Consider the following 19,175-nt stretch of genomic DNA (forward strand, 5'->3'; position numbering starts at 1 on the left):
ATTATCATATACTATACTGTATATATATATTTTTTTAGTGCTGGGAGATACTGTATATATATATTTTTTTAGTGCTGGGAGATGTGCTGCGCTGTTTATCGGCTGTGATTTGTGTGTTTTTGTTTGTTTGTTCTCTCTCTTTTTTTTCTTTTGTCTGTATATTTTTGTTTACTATTGTGATGTTTGTGTTGAAGTCCGATGTCTTTTGTATGATGTTGGCATAACATATTGAACTAGAAAATTTCCTCTCGGGAAATTTTGAATGGGCCGCGGGGCTACTGCCGATTTTGCCATCTCTGTCAACATGGGAATCAAACCCACGATCTTAAGCGCAAGACAGAGCTGATCAGACAGACACATGATCATCTTTCTATAAGCACTGATATGGAGGAGCTGTAACCACATTAGGTTACCTGTGTGTGTGTGTGTGTGTGTGTGTGTGTGTGTGTGTGTGTGTGACTGTAATCACATGAAGCTGGCTCTAGAGTCTGTGTGTGTGTGTGTGACTGACTTGTCACATAGTTAGTTAGTAGCTGCATCCTGTGTCAGTCTGATTTAGCTGTGTCTGTGTTTATAAACATTTAAACGAGCGCCAGGTGGATTGTTTATGAAGTTAACGAGCTCTGGCCTGAGGATCAAAGAGGTTACCACGGCGATAGGGGCCCCCGCAGGCTGAGACAGACAGAAACGTGGAGAAAAACAGCCATTTTCTGCCTCTAAACCGGCCTCACAATTAGGCTTAGCATGACAAAACGGTAACTCCTATCAGAACAAAACACAGATCAACGTTGCTCTAAGGACTTACTGAAAATTTCGGTACGATTTGGTGTTTCTACAGTAAATATTTTGGCGACGCTGGCAGTTTTAAAACATCAGGCCGTTCTGCTCCTCTCAGAAAATATTTGTATTGGACTCAATGAGGAGCAGGGACAGACGTGGCCGCACTCAGAGGCTGATTCTCTAAGTTCTGTAAGTCTCTCTGATATTTTGAGCACATGACATGAGAGATAACAAGTTTGTCTTACAAATTCTGAAAAAATTATGTCTGTAGAGTGTAAATTGTGGCCGTGGTGGCAATTTATCCAGAAAAAATACAGAATGTTTCTTCACTCTCTCCCACTCTAACCGATGATGTCACGCACTCTGACACGAACATTCCATGCAATACACACCCATTATAATCTCATAATTTCTCCAAAAATGATCATGGTCATTGATCAGGGATTGATCAAAAACTATATGACCTATCAAAACGTGGAGTAATACGACAATACACAAGACTTGTGTCTACTGTTTAAAGTTTAAATGGAGTCTCTAGGTGAAAGTATGCCTGAGCAGTAGACGTTTGTTAAACTCCAATGATTGGTCTTTTTCGGTCTTTTTTTTCCGCCCGTCCCATTGACTTACATGCAAAAATTTTGCGCAGTAAATCGCGACTTACGTCGCGAAAAATTCGTAAACTGTTGAGAAAAGTAATAGCACACCGATCCCGATCAAGCCGCACGTTTTGATATATAATATGTCCTGCAACTCTTCGAGTTGCAGGACTAGTAGCGAACCGAAAAAGCGTCCGGAAGATGAAGGAGAAGAATAACTAGAAAAAGCATTTCCAAGAATGGAAATGGTGTGACTGCTGACAGCAACTGAACGCTGTTGCAGAATTAGCAAATAGTGCAAGCAGTGATCACCATACCAATGTTTGACCAAGGTCGGAATCGAACCCACATCCTCATGGACATTAGACTTCCACTCTGCCTCTAGGCCACAGTGCACACACAGTTGCAGAGACTGTTGTCTGTTAATGATCTGCACACTGTCAACATCAAGAAAGCTTGAGAGTCAAGCTTGAATGACTTAGAATGAAAATGTCTGTGAATTTCAGGCTGAGCACTAACCATATGGCCACAGAGAACCTGAGTTACAATGAGCTTTATACTATGAGGAATCAAAGACTGTCCAATGACAGCTGAATAATTGGAATCAAAAGTCAAGCAATGAAGTGAAAAGACTGAGGCAGGAATCGAACCCATGACCATATGATCACTATACCTTTACTCTGCCACTCGGCTACAGAGAGCACACTGCTTTCAAAACTGTTGTCATTCATTGTAATGTGATGATGTGCTGCAAACTGGTATGAGTAATCAAGGAGATAACAAACACCTGTAACCAATTGAAGGCGGGGGAGGAGAGCAGAATTCAACATAACATAACAAGAGTTCTTCCCTTGGATTCGAACCAGTGACCTTAGGGTTGGCAAGCATCCACCCTAACCGCTACACTACAGTGGAGTTGTGCAGAAGAGAGGTTGAGACTTTGATGAATGTGAGATTTTTTGTGAAAAAGTTAAATATTTGAAAAAGTATAAATAGTTAAAAAGAGAAAAGTAATGCCGATAAAGTTCAAAAAAAGCTGCACGTTTTGATATATGAATTGTTGAAATAGCACAAAGTATGAAGGACTAGAAGAAGACCGTAAAAAGGCGGAAGAAAATGGCCAAACAGAAGAACAATAGTGTGACTGCTTCAGCAGTCACACTAATAAGAAAAAATCCACACAATAACAGTAGTGCCCGGGCTTTGCCCGGGCACTGGTCCCTGCAGCTATTTCATAGCTGTTGGGACCAGTGCCCGGTGCGATTGCCCGCGGCCCTAATAAAAACTTAAAGCTGCCCTGTGGAGCTTTGCTCATTACGAGCCATCAGCCGTGTTTTTTTTCGAGTAGGCTACTGCAACAGTCAGCCTGCGCCGTTCGATGACGTTGAACCCCCCCCCTTGCCTCCCTCCCTCCCCGAACGGTAAGTGCAGGTAACCAGGCAACCAGGTGACTGGCGAAGTAGGAAGAGAAAAAAAAGTTGTGGTCATTCAGCTTTGGCATTTATTTAGGGGTGTGACCTTATACATGTGTAAACGTTTACACGGAATGAAACTGTAAACGTTTAGTAAAAAAAAAAAAAAAAATCGATATAAAACGATATCTAGGCCTACACGCAATTTATTTTCATATTTTTATACATAGGCCTACATTTTTTGGGGGGGGGGCTGGGTGAAAAATAGTCCCGCACACTGTCTTAATTTAGAGAAAACTATGATTTAATAAAAATGATGCTGTGACGCGCTTCCCTCCTCCAAAATGTGTGTAAGTGCGTTTTTTCTTTCCTTTTTTCTTGTCTTTTTTTTTTGCGAGCGAGTGTGATGGCGCCGCCACGCCGGGTCCAACATTGCTTTTCTGGTTGCCAAAAAATATTCTAAGCAAATATAGCCTCCCTAAACACAAACAAATAACCTTAAACGGATTGAAAGGTGTCTCGGGACATTAAAGACGGCCGAGGACCGACGAGACGCCTCTGTATTGCTCCTGCCCGGTCTGTCCACTCCTCTCATCCGCACTTCAGCACCTGTCCTGGGCTGCACCGTGTCGGCTCGGCTCGCTCCTCGTTTTAAATGACTTTACTCCTTTTAAAAGTAGTGTAAACAATTTACTGTTCTGATCACTCATACGCGTGTATAGTTAGGCTATACGTTGCATTATTATTAGTTATAGCTACTTCAAAAGTAAAGGACGTTGGAGCGAGCCAAGCTGCAGGACAGGTGCTGAAGTGTGGGAGAGGAGGGAGAGACTGGCTCCGCGGGGCTCTTGCAACTTGCGGCGGATCAGAGAGGGTGGAGGACCGACATGACAGGGGGTCTTGGTCTCCTGGTACCTGTGCGGGCCAGGACCGCGGAGGTCAGCGAGAGGGGGGGTACGGTGGTCGACTCTGAACGCTCACCGGGCGGATCTCTCCAGTTACGGTGCGGTGCGTGTCGGGGGGGGAGGGGGGCGGGATAGAATCCGCCGTCGGGTCTCCTCCGCTCCGGTGGCTGCAGTGTCAGTGCTTCCACCGGCTGCATATCAGACTAGACAAAAATAAGATAACATGTTCTTCTTCTCTTCTGTTTACCAGCGCTCTAAACCCTACGTCAAATCCGAACGTTGCGTTGCATGCGTAATTCCCTGTGCGACAGCGCGGGAAAGTCGCTCCTCAGAGGCAATTGCGCTCCTGGGTAAACCAGGGACTGTTGTGTGGTGGAGATGCGTTCAATGATCATCCTAATAAGTCGTTTGGCAGTGGCTGCAATGTAACGGACATTGTTTTATATGTATAAACTCCACAGGCCAGCTTTAAATGAAAAAAAAAAAAAAAAAAGTACACGCTGCTTCCTGTTGACAAACTAGTTAGAACTAACTAGTAGAGGAGAATATGAGAGAAATAAAATAAAAAATAAAAAATACTCCAAGATGTGAAAAACGGCAATCAGGAAATGTCAGGAATCTAGAAATAGGCTAGCGCCAGAAGTTTGTTTACGTCCCATGATAATTTGATTGGTTTGGATTCTGAACAAATAGAATATACTCGCGACAAAATCATCACGCTTCGTATCAGGACACCTTCATGCGAGATTTCATCGCCGTTTCCCTCGCTCGCTCGCTAGACTGTACACAACAATCTATGCATTTCAACAGTAGGCTACTGTGCTCTTATCATAATGAAATTTGACTGTTGAAATTATACGGAAGAAGATTAGGGCCACTGTGGGAAAAAAAGTGAGTTCTGTCTTTTTTCTCAGAATTCTGACTTTAATCTCAAATTTTTGACTTTAAACCCTGAATTTTGAGAAAAAAGTGAGGATTCTGAGATTTCTTTTTTTTTTTTTTTTTGAGAAAAAAGTTGCTGTTTTTCCCACAGCGGTCCTAATCCTGTTCTGTACAATTACACCGTATATAAAAACCCAACAAGAGACAGGGGTGAGGAAGTGGGAAAAGATATAAACTGTGTGCAACATGTCAGTTTCATGTTTTACATTGGAACTATTGTCCTGTTTTAAATGAATAGCTAAATAAAGTAAAAGTACAAAAACCAAATAAAAACGACTCCTGGCACCAACTGAGACCTCATCAGAGGCCGGTTAACAACAATAGGCTACTGTAACCTTACAGAGTCTGAGGTGACACGCTGTCTCACCTTCCGGTTCAGCACAAACCGCTCCTGCTTCATTGCCATGGTTACAGTCGCCGGTGACAAACCTCCTGCTGCGGCACTCCAGCAGGGATTTCTCATTACCACGGCAACCCAGGCGCTCATAGTGGAAGACGGATCCTGGACCAAAGTAGGAATGCTGCAGGGCTGTACCAATCTCACTGCACAACACACACACACACACACACACACACACACACACACACACACACACACAAAGACTCTGCTTTTAAACACACAAATGCACAAACACACACAGGCTCTTCAAAGCAAACATCCCATAAGGTCAGTGATGAAGCCACAACAAAGTGCAGAGGGAACACACAGAAAACACAGTGGGAGCTCACTGACAAGAGCAGCTGGTGACGTCCACAGTCTATAAGGTCAGTGGTGTAATCACCTTCAGTGTAGTGAGCTTTAAGTCTGGGCCCAGTCCAGTCACTGTGCACTGTGCCCCCCTCACTGCCTGGAGCTGGGCTTCTAGGTGATGCAAAGGATTAACAAGAGTCCTGTGGTTTTGACTCATAGATCAGATAGAACCACCACTACACTACAGGTGCTGCACAGGATCAGGATGTGTCCTGCTCTGAATGATACTGAGCTTCCAACCATTCACTGTGTCAGTGATTATATGATATATACAGTGTCAGTGTGATTATATGATAGGTTATATATTTGTATACAATCACAGGCCCAAGTCAGAAATACCATCGCATTATAATTCTGGAATATGAACAATGAAAACTGCAGCATCGGCATGTATAATTTATAGCTAATTTAAAATAATTCATTTCCTGTAAAGTAATATAGTGCCTTACAACCCATAATATTTTATCAGATGATCAGGTTTTCTGTATTTTCTATTTAGTCTTCAAGTCCTGTGCTGCTACATTCTACCATTGCAATGTGGGATCAGATCACAGGGAGTGTCACTGTGTTAAAGCAGAAGTAAGGTGAATGTTTGTGTTAATCTAAGTCTTAAATAGTTGTATCTTCCGACAGCAATCACTTCTATAGAGTGTTTGGTCTGAAACACGGGTCTGTCAGTCACTCTGCTCTGCTCTGAGCCCAGGAGAAAACTTTCCTTGTATCCTACAACCTTTATCCAATGAGGAGAGAGAACGGCATAAAGGGGCAGTCCTCTCTGTGTGTGCAGCCAAGGGATGCGCCTGAATGTGGTGACGTAGGGACGAGGGCGGGGACTGCTAACTCCATCGGCTGACAAGAAGTTAGCCGGATCGCTTACTTCTGCTTTAAAGGGATAGTTCAACATTTTGGCAAATTGGCCCATTGCCACAATCCCTATAGCAGTAGGTTCATTACCTTTAATTGCCGGTGCAAGCTATTTTTAGAACGAAGAAGTTTGATGAGGGAAACCAAGAAATCCCATGAGCCTCCGTAGCGTAGCTCTGAGCAGCTCACAGCTCTGCTCCACCGTTCTAAAAATAGCTCGCACCAATTTACCAAAATGTTGAACTATCCCTTTAACAGTGTTAATCTGCGGACCAGCATCAAATAATAATAGCAGACCAAAGTTGTTTTAAACTTTTATACAGAATGATAACCCTAACACCCACCTGCAGATGGAGTTTAGAAACTACAAACCAAATCTTAAATATCTGTGTGTGTGTGTGTGTGTGTGTGTGTGTGTGTGTGTGTGTGTGTGTGTGATGCACTCCTTACCCCAGCCCCAACTGTCTGCATATGACGCTGGCATCACGGTCCGTCCAGTGCGTGTCACATACTGCCCCCCACTGGCCATTCATGTAGACCTCCAGACGCCCGCTGGTGCCTGATGACCCCCCCACCAATCTGGCTGCACCTGCAGACCACACAGGAAGAATCTCCTCTAACAAACCTCTTCTCATATATGTGAAAAACAAATCACTTACACAACATTCTGTCTGCACCTTGCGTTTTAAATATGTTAGAATGATTCCTCAGATCTTCAGGTAATGATGGTAAGGTGTGGGGTATCACAGACAAAAGCCCCCCCCACCCCACTCACCCTGATGGCAGTCGCAGTAGGCCCAGCTGATGGCCCCAGAGCTCTGCCTGAAGAAGCACCAGGGGTCGACCTCTTGGTCCGGGTTCCGGCACAAGTTGTGGTCTCCGAGGCCTCGGCCCGGGTACTGGCGCATGTAGTCTGGGAAGTCGGTCCACTTCAGACAGGGGGAGCCCGAGTCCGTGTGGGAAACGGAACCATTATAGAATCCCAGGTCCTCGAAGCCGTCTGAACAGGAGAGAGGAGCTGCAGACACACAACACCAGTTCACTCAATCACATTACACAACACGATACGACAAAACACTGAGCTCTATGTTACAACAAATGAAATTAAACAGACAAGACAAATCTAGTAAAGACACGTGACTGTTGCTACATCACTGATTTCATCAAATAAGTAACACACACTTCATAAAATACTTTAATCTCTTTGAAAACCTGTACACAATGTGTTAAAGGGATACTTCACCCCAAATCAATAATTCACCTATTTTCTACTCACCGTCATGCCAAGGAAGGGTTCGGAGAACTTTCAGAGTTATCAAAATGCTTTTGGAGTTCCAGGGGGGGTCCGGCTGGGAACGGATTTTCATATAATGCTGGCGGATAGAGTTCACTTTTGAATCATCCAAAACACACACTATGAAACATCCAGATACCTCCATACTGCTCATCCGTACTGACCCAAGTGTCCTGAAACTGCCACAAGTTGTTTGGAAAAAATGAATTTGATCTTTGTTTTTAGTCTTGTTGTAGTAGTAACTCAGTGGCTGTGCGAGATTTGCTGCGAGATGTTCTTCTGTGTTTACATCATACATCCAATGGTTTACAATGATGAATGAGGGTCAGTACAGACAAGCAGTATGGAGGTATTTGGATGTTTCATAGTGTGTGTTTTGGACGATTCAAAAGTGAACTCTGTCCGCCACCATTATATGAAAATCCGTCACCACCCCCCCTGGAACTCCTAAAGAGTTTTGGTAACTCTGAAAGTTCTCCAAACCCTTCCTTGGCATGATGGTGAGTAGAAAATTGGTGAATTATCGATTTGGGGTGAAACATCCCTTTAACAGCTGTGTGGAGGGAGGATGTTTGTGCTGTACAACAACAAGGAAAAGGAAAAGTGATGTGTGTGTGTCTGTGTGTCTGTGTGTGTGTTCATCTGTGTGATGCTGTCATCTTTGTAGGTTTCAAGTTATTTGCATTTGTGTGTGTGTGTGTGTGCGTGTGTGTGTGTGTGTGTGTGTGTGTGTGTGTGTGTGTGTGTGTGTGTGTGTGTGTGTGTGTGTTCAGCCCTACAGGAGGGTCAGTGGTCAAATGTCAGAGAAGGTCACAGTTACCTCACAAAATGAGGTTTGAGCCTCGAGGGAAATTCTTCAAATTTGGTAAGAATGTTCACCTGGACTCGAGGACCAACTGAGCAGATGATGGCCTAGTTTTTTAGTTTTTTATTTTATAAATGACAAAAACAGCAATCTGAGAATAAACTGAACTGAGAATACAATTTTACACAAAAATCTTTCTTATAAAAATCCAAGTGAAAACCAGGTTTTCCAGGCCAGACGGGGACAGGAGCTGTCAGCTGTCAGCTGGGTCTCTTTAACCTCACTGACCTGCTGCTGTGTCTGTCAGGGTTTTGCATTTCAATCTGCTCATTCATCCTCTTGTTTGTGCACACATGGCCCATCTCTGCTGTCAATTCACCTAGAATCAGCTGTCCTGCCCCCCCACATCCCCCCACCTCTACGCTCACCTGCTCACCTGCTTCCCATCCCCCCATCCCCTCATTAGCTCCCTTCAATCTAACAGGCCAGTTTTCACTGGCTCACTCCCACATTGGCTTTGCACCATTTACCTTGGCTTTCCTGTTTTTGTTTTTTGCACATATCTCTAAATATATGCAGTTTTGTGTATATACATAATGTGTATGTGCACATATTGTATATTAGGTATTAGGATATATATACTATATTGGGTTGAGAATACCCTTTTTTTTCTGAGATTTAGACAAAAAAAAATGTCAGTGTTGGGGGCTGGTACTGGCTGGTACCAGAGCAGACAGGTTGAGACAAATAACCATTCACATGGGAACTTTAAAGCCACCAATTACTGTAACCTGCAGGTCATTGGGCCGAAGGAAAACAGAGCACCTGTCATGAAGGGCTCAAATAATACAGTGATGTCATAAGAAATGGGTCTTGTTTTAAATATTTCACTAACTAAACATTATGGAATCAAATATTTATGAAACTGTCAGACAGACAGAGACACAGTTTTAATGCAGCTTAAAGGGGAACAAAAGGGGTGTGGGTGGGTTAAAGGGTTAAAGATCCTGACACTCTGCTGCCACACACAAATATTGAATTAGCAACTGACTCTGAAATGTCATTATAAATTTCACCCAGATCTCATGGCAGAACCTCTCTGCTTTGACCTCATGTTCCATCCATTCATCCATGGTCTCCACTGCCTATCAGTGCAGGGTCACAGGGGATGGAGCCAGACCAGCTGACACAGGGCGAGGGTGGGGTACACACAGGTCGCTAGTCTCCCTCGGAACATTTTATTTGCTTTTACTTGTGTCACAAGAAATCACATTTCACATTGTGGTTGTTTTCAATTCAGTAAAGGATGTGAGTGTTGACCGGTCAGTGGTTGTTTGAAGGTAAGGCGAGGCAAGGCAATTACATCTTTACAAACAGTTTGTCTCAAAGGGTTTTACACAGCATCATAACAACATCCTCTACCCTTAGACTCTCACATCCACTGAGGAAAAACTCCCAAGAAAAAAAAAACAGGAGAAACCTTAGGGTGAGCAGTAGTAGTGAAGAAATTCTGATTGGGTTGGAGGAAAACCTTTAAAAACTATTAAAGGTACATTGTGTAGGAATTACTCCCATGTAGCAGAGTCCTTTCTTCTTTTGTGTCACTGTTGTTGTATGTGCTTTTATTGTCTATATTTTAATGTTAGGCTACTCCCCCTCTCCCTTCCCCTTAGGAGGTCTTTCACCTCCTACCAGGCCATTGCCTTAATAAGAATGTATTCTTAGCAATTCTTGCCTGGTAAAATAAAGGTTTACTACCTGCACGGGTCCAATTTTGGAAACCCGCGCCCGCCCGACCCGTTGGTTTTTAAGCCCGTGTCCCGACCCGTCACCCGTGATTATTTCTGATTACAACCCGGATCCGACCCGCCCGTCAATATTAAGACCCGTTGCCCGACCCGCTGCCCGTTAGATCGCCGTCTTCACCGGCGATAACGGGGGTACAGCTGTACTCTTTAGAAAAAAGAAAAAAGAAAAGAAAAGAGAGAGAGGGGGGGGGGGGGGACCGTACTCTTTCGCGGCTATTTCCGGAACGGAGAATGATAGCGACGTAATTCTTTTTTTAATGAAAGCAGGACACTCCAGCCTTTAAATTGATCTCATCGGTGTGTTTGTAGCTTACCCAGAAGCCGAGCAGTCAGGCCATGACAGGCTAAACTCCAGGGAAAGCTGTGAGCGGTCACACGAGCGGCCAAAGATCGTTTATTTACATCAAGATGCTGCTCTGTTGTTGCCGTGAGTGATAAAAAAAAAAAGATTTGCTACGCTGGTTCATGCAGCCGCGCGTGAGTTTTCCTCTGTAGGCCGACACATACACCCGCTACCCACCCGTGTTCATTTGAGTTCCACCCGTGCCCGACCCGTGAATTTTCACAAGACAGCTTATCCACCCGTTGAACACCGTTTTTGCGGGGTACCCAACCCGATGCAGGACTCTGCCATCTAGTGTTGTGGTTGTATATATCACAAGCAACTCAATCATATTTTTCATGCTGCATTCAGGTGAAATTGGGCAGACGGCAGACGGACGACAGCCGCTGCAGGTAACGGCATAAACAAGCCTCTATGTAAACAAGTGGTCCGTCAGCACAAGCAAAACAATACATGTGACAATATGTTGTCATGGCGATGTGGTATTGTTGACCTGACCCACGTTTTACCGGCTTTCTCTGGACTAGCTGTGACTAAAATGACATCTGGTTTGTTAGCGACGGCCGTCTGCCCGACTGCAGGTGAATGCAGCATCAGTGTAACGCTCCATTCCTCCTCACTGCGTTACCACGGTGACTTTTCACAGACGCCACCTCCACCTGAGCCGACAGCTCCGGTGTCTCCGCTGAGTTTCCGTGGTTACCTACCGTCACGCTGCCACTGAAGGTAAAAACATGGAGACACCACATGGCAGCAGCACCGAGCTTACCCGCTCCATGGAGATATGAATGATATGAACGGCTCATTCAGAGCTGAAAGGAACACTTCACTTTGTTGATGGGGGGGTTACTGATTCATGAAAAACAGACTTTTGAACCAAATAATCTATTTTCGTGAATAGATAACAGGAAAAGTTACACAATATCCCTTTAAAGTTGTACTTACTACATCTGCCATTAGTACACAGTGTTGGGGGTCTTCACACAGTGTGTCTCTGCTCCATAAAGACAGAGCAAAGACACAAGGACCAGACCTCATCAGTGTAGTCGGGGAGCCACAGGCTCAAAAATGGGTTGAACCTGACATCGTCCGTTATACTTTTTATTTGTGTTTTTTCTGTTAAATTTGACACTAAGGAACAATAATTGAGGGGTCTGCTCTGCCGGAAATATCGCGAAAAAAAATTGTGGCCATTTCACTGTATGCACCCTTTATTTTTCGACAGGAAATTGTAAAAAATGATTTTTTTCTTCAAATCCTCAGTAGCCTGGGTAGGCTGTCAATGAATGCATTTCAGATACACAGAACACATGTGGTGACAACATCCACTGAAAAAATAACTCTTAAAACACATTTCTACATGATTTTGTATCAATTTTATGGAAAAAAATTAGGCGTTTTCTCACTTTTTCCCAATATTTTCATCTTTACTTCATTGGCAATCAACTATGGGTCCAGGTTATGACATCAGTCAATGTGTCATTATTTTCAGCAAACAGTATACTCATTCCAGTGAAAAAATTATAAAAATCCAACCAAAATCATTGGTTCTATGATAATTTCACTACTAGCTGGCGATCAACAGGCTCAGAGCCTCAATAGAATTTTAGGCTAGGCCTACTCTCGATATTCCAAAAGACATACTGGATGTTTAGCATCATGGTACACTCACAAACACCAGCTTAGTATTTGAATGAGTTTGAAACAACCAACAGTTACCAGTGTTTCTAGTTTAGCTGTTAGTTGAAATTCAACTCCCGTGGGAAACCCCTAAAAAAAGTAGTTGGGGTACCTGTAACCAGACTTTCAAAAATTCCGAAAATTTTATTTTGGCCTTAAGTAAGTTGTGAGGGGTCAAACTAGGGGTTTTTCACGATTCTGAGTTGATTGCAAGCATTAGCTTTTCATCCAAAACACTCCTTGGTGTGAAAAAAAAAAAACAGCCACACCCACTTTTCCTGTTCATCGGAAAGGAACAACCCCCTCCCCCCACCAATAGAATGTATTAGAAGTTATTCCTTAGCATGGCACAGGTTGTCTTTAATGTCACATATACTCAATATAATATAACTTACATTCAACCCCTTTTTCTTGGTAGGACCCTCCGGGATTTTACAATGTTTTAATTGCAACTATTAACGCAAATTCAAACAGTCCTCATGTATTCTCTTCCGCCACGCAATTTATCACCACAACCTCTCTGTAAATTTGCTATCATAGACCACTGTGGCTAATTATGGTCACAGGAATTAATGATGTGATGTTGTCAATAGCTATGTGATTTTCTTTTTTGAATTAATAATAATTTGTAATTATTGTTTTCATATATTAAGCTATTATGCGGATTGGAAGTGTGAGAGAGAAAAAAAACACTGGGTGCACACCAGATTTCACATACCAGTAAAAGCTGAAATGCACACACACACACACCCTTCTCACTGCTGGGTATACATGTAAATTAAAAAGTTGCTTTATTGGTTTGTTTTTTTATTATTTGCCATGGTAAATAGGCCTAAATGTTGCTTAGTGGTAGTTAGTTGGTTGACAATATACAACTTTTTACGTCTGATACATTAATATTATCTAAATCTTTTTTGAAGAACTTGATGTTTTTCATGCCACTACATTAAAGCAGAAGTGAGCGATCCGGTCGTTTTGGCCAATGCTGCGTTCCAGGCAGGCTTTTGAAACCGTAAATTACAGCTTCAAGTCACAACTTACGACTTTGTAGCGTTCCAGGCAACCCACTCGCGTTTTTCCGACCTGTTTTACCTGTGAAAGTCACTATAACGGCCACTCGTAACTTCCGACCCGTGAACTCGTACCAGATCGAACTGGTACGACTTCACAGGTCGGAAAAACACAAGTTACGAGCTGCCTTGAACGCACCGTAACAGTCCTCGTCCCTACGTCACCACATTCACGGCTGCACACACAGCCCTGCATGCCGTTCTCTCTCCTCATTGGATAAAAACTGTAGGATACGAGAAAAGTTTTCTCCTGGGCTCAGAGCAGAGCAGAGTGACTGACAGACCCGTGTTTCAGACCAAACACTCTATGTAAGTGATTGCTGTCGGAAGATTTAACTATTTAAGACTTATATTAACACAAATATATCACTTACTTCTGCTTTAATAACATGCATAAGAAACCTATTGTCAACTTAGCTTAATTGTTAGTTGACACAGGTACAGGTTCCTTCCAAACATTTAACTCATTGAGTGCCAACCACGTAATTTTACGTTTTTCGTTCCCATGTGTTGTGTGCCAAAAAACTAATTTTACGTGCCCTCTAGGAGACAAAACGCGTTCTCAAGTGCCCTCATGGCAGCCAAAACATGTGCTAAAGTGCCCACTAGGAGCCAAAACGTGTGCTAAAGTGTCCTCTTGGGAGCCAAAAACGCACACTGAAGTGCCCTCTAGGAGCCAAAACGTGTGCTAAAGTGCCCTCTAGGAGCCAAAACGTGTGCTAAAGTGCCCTCTAGGAGCCAAAACGTGTGCTTAAGTGCCCTCTAGGAGCCAAAACGTGTGCTAAAGTGCCCTCTTGGGAGCCAAAAATGCACACTTAAGTGCCCTCTAGGAGCCAAAACGCGTGCTTAAGTGCCCTCATGGCAGCCAAAACGTGTGCTCAAGTACCCTCTAGGAGCCAAAACGCGTGCTAAAGTGCCCTTATGGCAGCCAAAGCATGTGCTAAAGTGCCCTCATGGGGGTCAAAACATGCTAAAGTGCCCTCATGGGGGCCAAAAACGCACACTTAAGTGCCCTCTAGGAGCCAAAACGCACACTTAAGTGCCCTCATGGCAGCCAAAACGTGTGCTCAAGTACCCTCTAGGAGCCAAAACGCGTGCTAAAGTGCCCTTATGGCAGCCAAAACATGTGCTAAAGTGCCCTCTAGGAGCCAAAACGTGTGCTGAAGTGTCCTTTTGGGAGCCAAAACGTGTGTTAAAGTGCCCTCATAGGGGGCAAAACGTGTGCTAAAGTGCCCTCTAGGAGCCAAAACGTGTGTTAAAGTGCCCTCATAGGGGGCAAAACGTGTGCTAAAGTGCCCTCTAGGAGCCAAAACGTGTGCTAAAGTGCCTTCTTCAGTGGTGAGGACGCGCCCTTTTTTTTCCTTTTCGCCCCTGCCCTTGTGCACGCCACTGCTCCAGCAGCTCGGAGCTGAAACAGGAAGCTCTCAGCCGACAGTCCTGCCCGGTCTTCATCTGGAGCAACACCGTGTCCTCCCGCGGTAAAATGTGATGGTCTCTGGGTCAAAGCAGGCCGGCACCACCGACCCGTACCACAGAAGGACCGCGACCACCGGTGGGACCGGTGTTCCCGACCTGCTTTGGCCGAGAGACCATCACATTCTGCGTTGAGAGGCTGTGACACGGCACGGTGCATCTGTGTTATTGTTGTTTATTTTTAACACCATTTTAACATCACCTTATTTTAATAATAATAATATCTTTATCTGGAATCACAATAAGGTTTCACCAGCTTTATCATATCTGATATTCTCATTTTGCTTGAAGGCATCATTAATGAAAGAACGTAGTTAATATTATTTTCATTCATTATATTCATATTTTATTTTTATTGAGAAGATTGTATGCTAGCTGTTCAAAATCATATTCCTGTTCTGGACATGTGTGCTGCTCATATGTCAGGAGTCAATGTTGCTCTTTACTGGATTGCCAGCCCCAGGTGTTTTACAGTTGTTCTACCTGGCATGTCACTGTTTACATTACAAAATTCAAAAGGGGTTCTGGAGATATCTGTACAGTGCTCAACATACATCAGCACACATGTTATGAGTTTTTAACTCATAACATTAAAGTAAGGTTAATAACATTACTTAGATTACAAAATATTTAGCACTCTATTAGTTGATGCAAAGATGTATACACCCCACAACAAAAGCTGGTACCTGACAGCACTATGTGTTTTTTGTGTCCTCTCTTCATTTCTGGCAAACTTGTTTCAGTTTTTGCTGGTATGTGAAATCCAGTGCATGTCCAGTGTCTTTTCTCTTTCATTCACTTGCTACCGATCCATGTAATAAATTACATTTAGCCTATTGTAATTTTTTAATAAATTTTGCGACATTGCAAAATCCTGGAGGGTCTGTATAATGTCCTACAAAGAAAAAAGGGTAGAATATAAGTTATATTATATTGAGTATTTAGTAGTGATATGTGACAGACAACCTGTGCCATGCTAAGGAATAACTTCTAATACATTCTATTGGTGGGGGGAGGGGGTTGTTCCTTTCCGATGAACAGGAAAGGTGGGTGTGGCTGTTTTTTTTTTTTTTACACCAAGGAGTGTTTTGGATGAAAAGCTAATGCTTGCAATCAACTCAGAATCGTGAAAAACCCCTAGTTTGACCCCTCACAACTTACTTAAGGCCAAATTAAAAATTTCGGAATTTTTGAAAGTCTGGTTACAGGTACCCCAACTACTTTTTTTAGGGGGTTTCCCACGGGAGTTGAATTTCAACTAACAGCTAAACTAGAAACACTGGTAACTGTTGGTTGTTTCAAACTCATTCAAATACTCAGCTGGTGTTTGTGAGTGTACCATGATGCTAAACATCCAGTATGTCTTTTGGAATATCGAGAGTAGGCCTAGCCTAAAATTCTATTAACATGCTCTGAGCCTGTTGATCGCCAGCTAGTAGTGAAATTATCATAAAACCAATGATTTTGGTTGGATTTTTATAATTTTTTCACTGGAATGAGTATACTGTTTGCTGAAAATAATGACACATTGACTGATGTCATAACCTGGACCCATAGTTGATTGCCAATGAAGTAAAGATGAAAATATTGGGAAAAAGTGAGAAAACGCCTAATTTTTTTCCATAAAATTGATACAAAATCATGTAGAAATGTGTTTTAAGAGTTATTTTTTCAGTGGATGTTGTCACCACATGTGTTCTGTGTATCTGAAATGCATTAATTGACAGCCTACCCAGGCTACTGAGGATTTGAAGAAAAAAATCATTTTTTACAATTTCCTGTAGAAAAATAAAGGGTGCATACAGTGAAATGGCCACAATTTTTTTTCGCGATATTTCCGGCAGAGCAGACCCCTCAATTATTGTTCCTTAGTGTCAAATTTAACAGAAAAAACACAAATAAAAAGTATAACGGACGATGTCAGGTTCAACCCATTTCCTTGAGCTTTTGAGCCTGTGGCTCCCCGACTAGTGGTTAAAATCTGACGCTATTACTGACACTTATTTGTATTCTATTTGTGATCAATTAAAGGGATAGTTCACTTTTTTTTGAAGTGGGGTTGTATGAGGTACAAATGGCCCCTAGGTTTAATATCTGCAGTATCCAGCTCTCTGCTCTGCCTCTGTTAGCCACACCAGCGCATAGAGCCGGACAGAGACACAGGACATAAATGACCCCACTTAAAAAAAACGGAACTATCCCTTTTAGGTCAGCTTGGAGAGCTTTGTCTTCACTTTGACATTAAACTCTGTCCAGGTTGTACTGTTTGAACTGCTCTCATCTGTCCACCTGGGCCATACTTCTCTCTTCTACTATCCTTTACCCTGAGCGGCCGCTCTAATCTAGTTAGGTGCCTACAGTCGAGCCTTTATGCCGCTGGTCTTTGGAGCCGTCTCTGTCTCACCACCTCAGCTTCCTGCCCCTCTCCCCTCCAGTCACGGCATGCTTTCACCCTCGCCACCAGCAGCAGCCTGAGAATCCATATGTGCCTATAAGTCAGAGTCACGGTTAAAGCGGCGGAGGCCCTGAAGAATACCTGACTGTTTTTGCTCTGCGGCTTATGGCTCTGAGGTTTTAAACCACTAATGGGAAAAGTTCCACCGGCTTTATAGCTGTCAGACACTCTCACTGGGAAATGGATGAGCCGACTGTTGAGTATTTTATGCTCTGGCAGCTGCAGTTAGCAAGAACCTACATGTGCCAGTGTTGAGGAATTGACTGTATAGGGCTCTGAGTGAATCAAGCAGCTCCTTGTATGTGAACCAGTCACAGGAAGTGGTTTTATAGATCAGTTTTACAGTCGGCAGTGCTGCTGGTTGCTATTAAGTGTCTTCCCTGCATTTCAGCCACATTGTCTTGTTAAACCACCATCTGTCCGCCAGACCAGCATGTCATGTTTTACATGTACAGGTCGTGTTTAGACCAATCAGTCCAATCAGTCCAGTCTCATTACCTGAGGAAGAATTCTGATGCTGCTTGTGATCGCTCGGATTAATTGTGAACACTAGCAGACGGATAATGAAGATCCATTTGATGCATTAAGAAAAAAAATCAACATTTTCACTGCTGCCACAGAGAAGCAGCACAATGTGAGACTTTGACCAGTACAAGTCTTTTCATGTTTGTTTTTAAGTACACTACTCAGACTGCAGACTGTCAGTAGAGTGAATACATAGGGCAGTGTTTTTCAACCTTGGGGTTGTGACCCCATGTGGGGTCGCCTGGAATTCAAATGGGGTCCCTTGAAATGTCTAGTAAATGATAAAAACAAAACAAAACTAATTGTTATTCTTTTAAAAATTAGGATTACAGACACCACACAATCTTAAACACCTGTATTCTACACTTTCACTTTCTCAAATATATATTGAGCATCTTGATCTTGATTGACAGCCAAGAGATTTGTGATGTCAATTTGGGGTCACGAGCCAAAAAAGGTTGGGAATCACTGCATTAGGGTATAATGATAATAATGATAAGAATAAGACAGAGATTTAGAAGTAGAAGCATGTGATGATATACAACTAAAACTGTAATAATTATAACAAAAGACTAAGAATTAGAATAAGAATGAGAAGAAGAAGTAGAATGTAGTGATATACAACACACACATGCAAATGTGTAATCATGTAATCATGATAAGAATAAGTATAAGACTAAGAAATAGAAGAAGACAAAAAGCAGAAGAATGTGATGATATAAAACACACAAACACATACATATGCAAAAACTCTTACCTGTACTCTGCACAGTATTCAAGTATCCACCTTCAGAGACCTGGAGGAAACAGAGCATCAGGGAACGGGTCAGGATTTATGAGAAGAAAAAGAAGAAGGGAAACACACATCATGTTTATTATGCTGCAAAAGCTTTTACACTGTTTCCCTGCAATAAATCCAACTTTCATTGGAGGCACTAAAGACCCTGCAGCTAACATTACTCCATGTTTCCTTGTTGTTCATCTTGTTGGACAACTGATGCCAGCTTTTAGCCAAACCATAGTCATGAGCTGGCTTCAGTTAGTAATGCGTGTGAGTGGGGGGTTCATTTATAAAGCTGAGTCTCCTGTCCTCACCCTCACATGCCTGTGCCTGAGCTGTCCCTGTCAGTGCCGGCCGGGACATGTGATGAAGATGAGACACAGAAGGAGATGGAGTTTATATCTGTCTATATTTAGACCTGGGGACATGTTGTGGCGGCAGCAGACTAAGCAAGTTATAGTCCAGACGCTCCTGCAGGATTTTAAACTCCTGCAGGATCCCGATGCCTTCAAAGACCACATATAATCCGTCCACTGTGTCTTACAGACTTCCTCTCACATTCCTAGAAAAGCTGTGGTGTGGTATGCACGTACTGGATATGATACTTTGTCTTTTGGATTTATTGATCACCCCCGGACCCTGAATATGGGTAATTGTTCAATGTTTTGTATTTGTCTTTTGTTTTGTACTA

General features: G+C 43.0%; 1 protein-coding gene across 1 annotated transcript in view; it reads right to left on the reverse strand.

Moving 5' to 3' along the window:
• Positions 1-19,175, reverse strand: part of LOC146973915 (neurotrypsin) — a 35,208-nt gene that overhangs the window by 12,352 nt on the left and 3,681 nt on the right. Inside the window, exons 2-5 of the mRNA XM_085800924.1 lie at positions 18,461-18,500; positions 7,026-7,268; positions 6,701-6,839; positions 5,003-5,178 (exon numbers count right to left, since the gene is read on the reverse strand). Of these exons, the coding sequence (XP_085657050.1) occupies positions 5,003-5,178; positions 6,701-6,839; positions 7,026-7,268; positions 18,461-18,500 (598 nt within the window). The remainder of the gene's footprint in view (positions 1-5,002; positions 5,179-6,700; positions 6,840-7,025; positions 7,269-18,460; positions 18,501-19,175) is intronic.

The sequence above is a fragment of the Trachurus japonicus genome, chromosome 15 (genome assembly GCF_045865225.1).
Source record: "Trachurus japonicus isolate A0001 chromosome 15, Traja_1.0".
In the NCBI taxonomy this organism is placed as follows: Eukaryota; Metazoa; Chordata; class Actinopteri; order Carangiformes; family Carangidae; genus Trachurus; species Trachurus japonicus.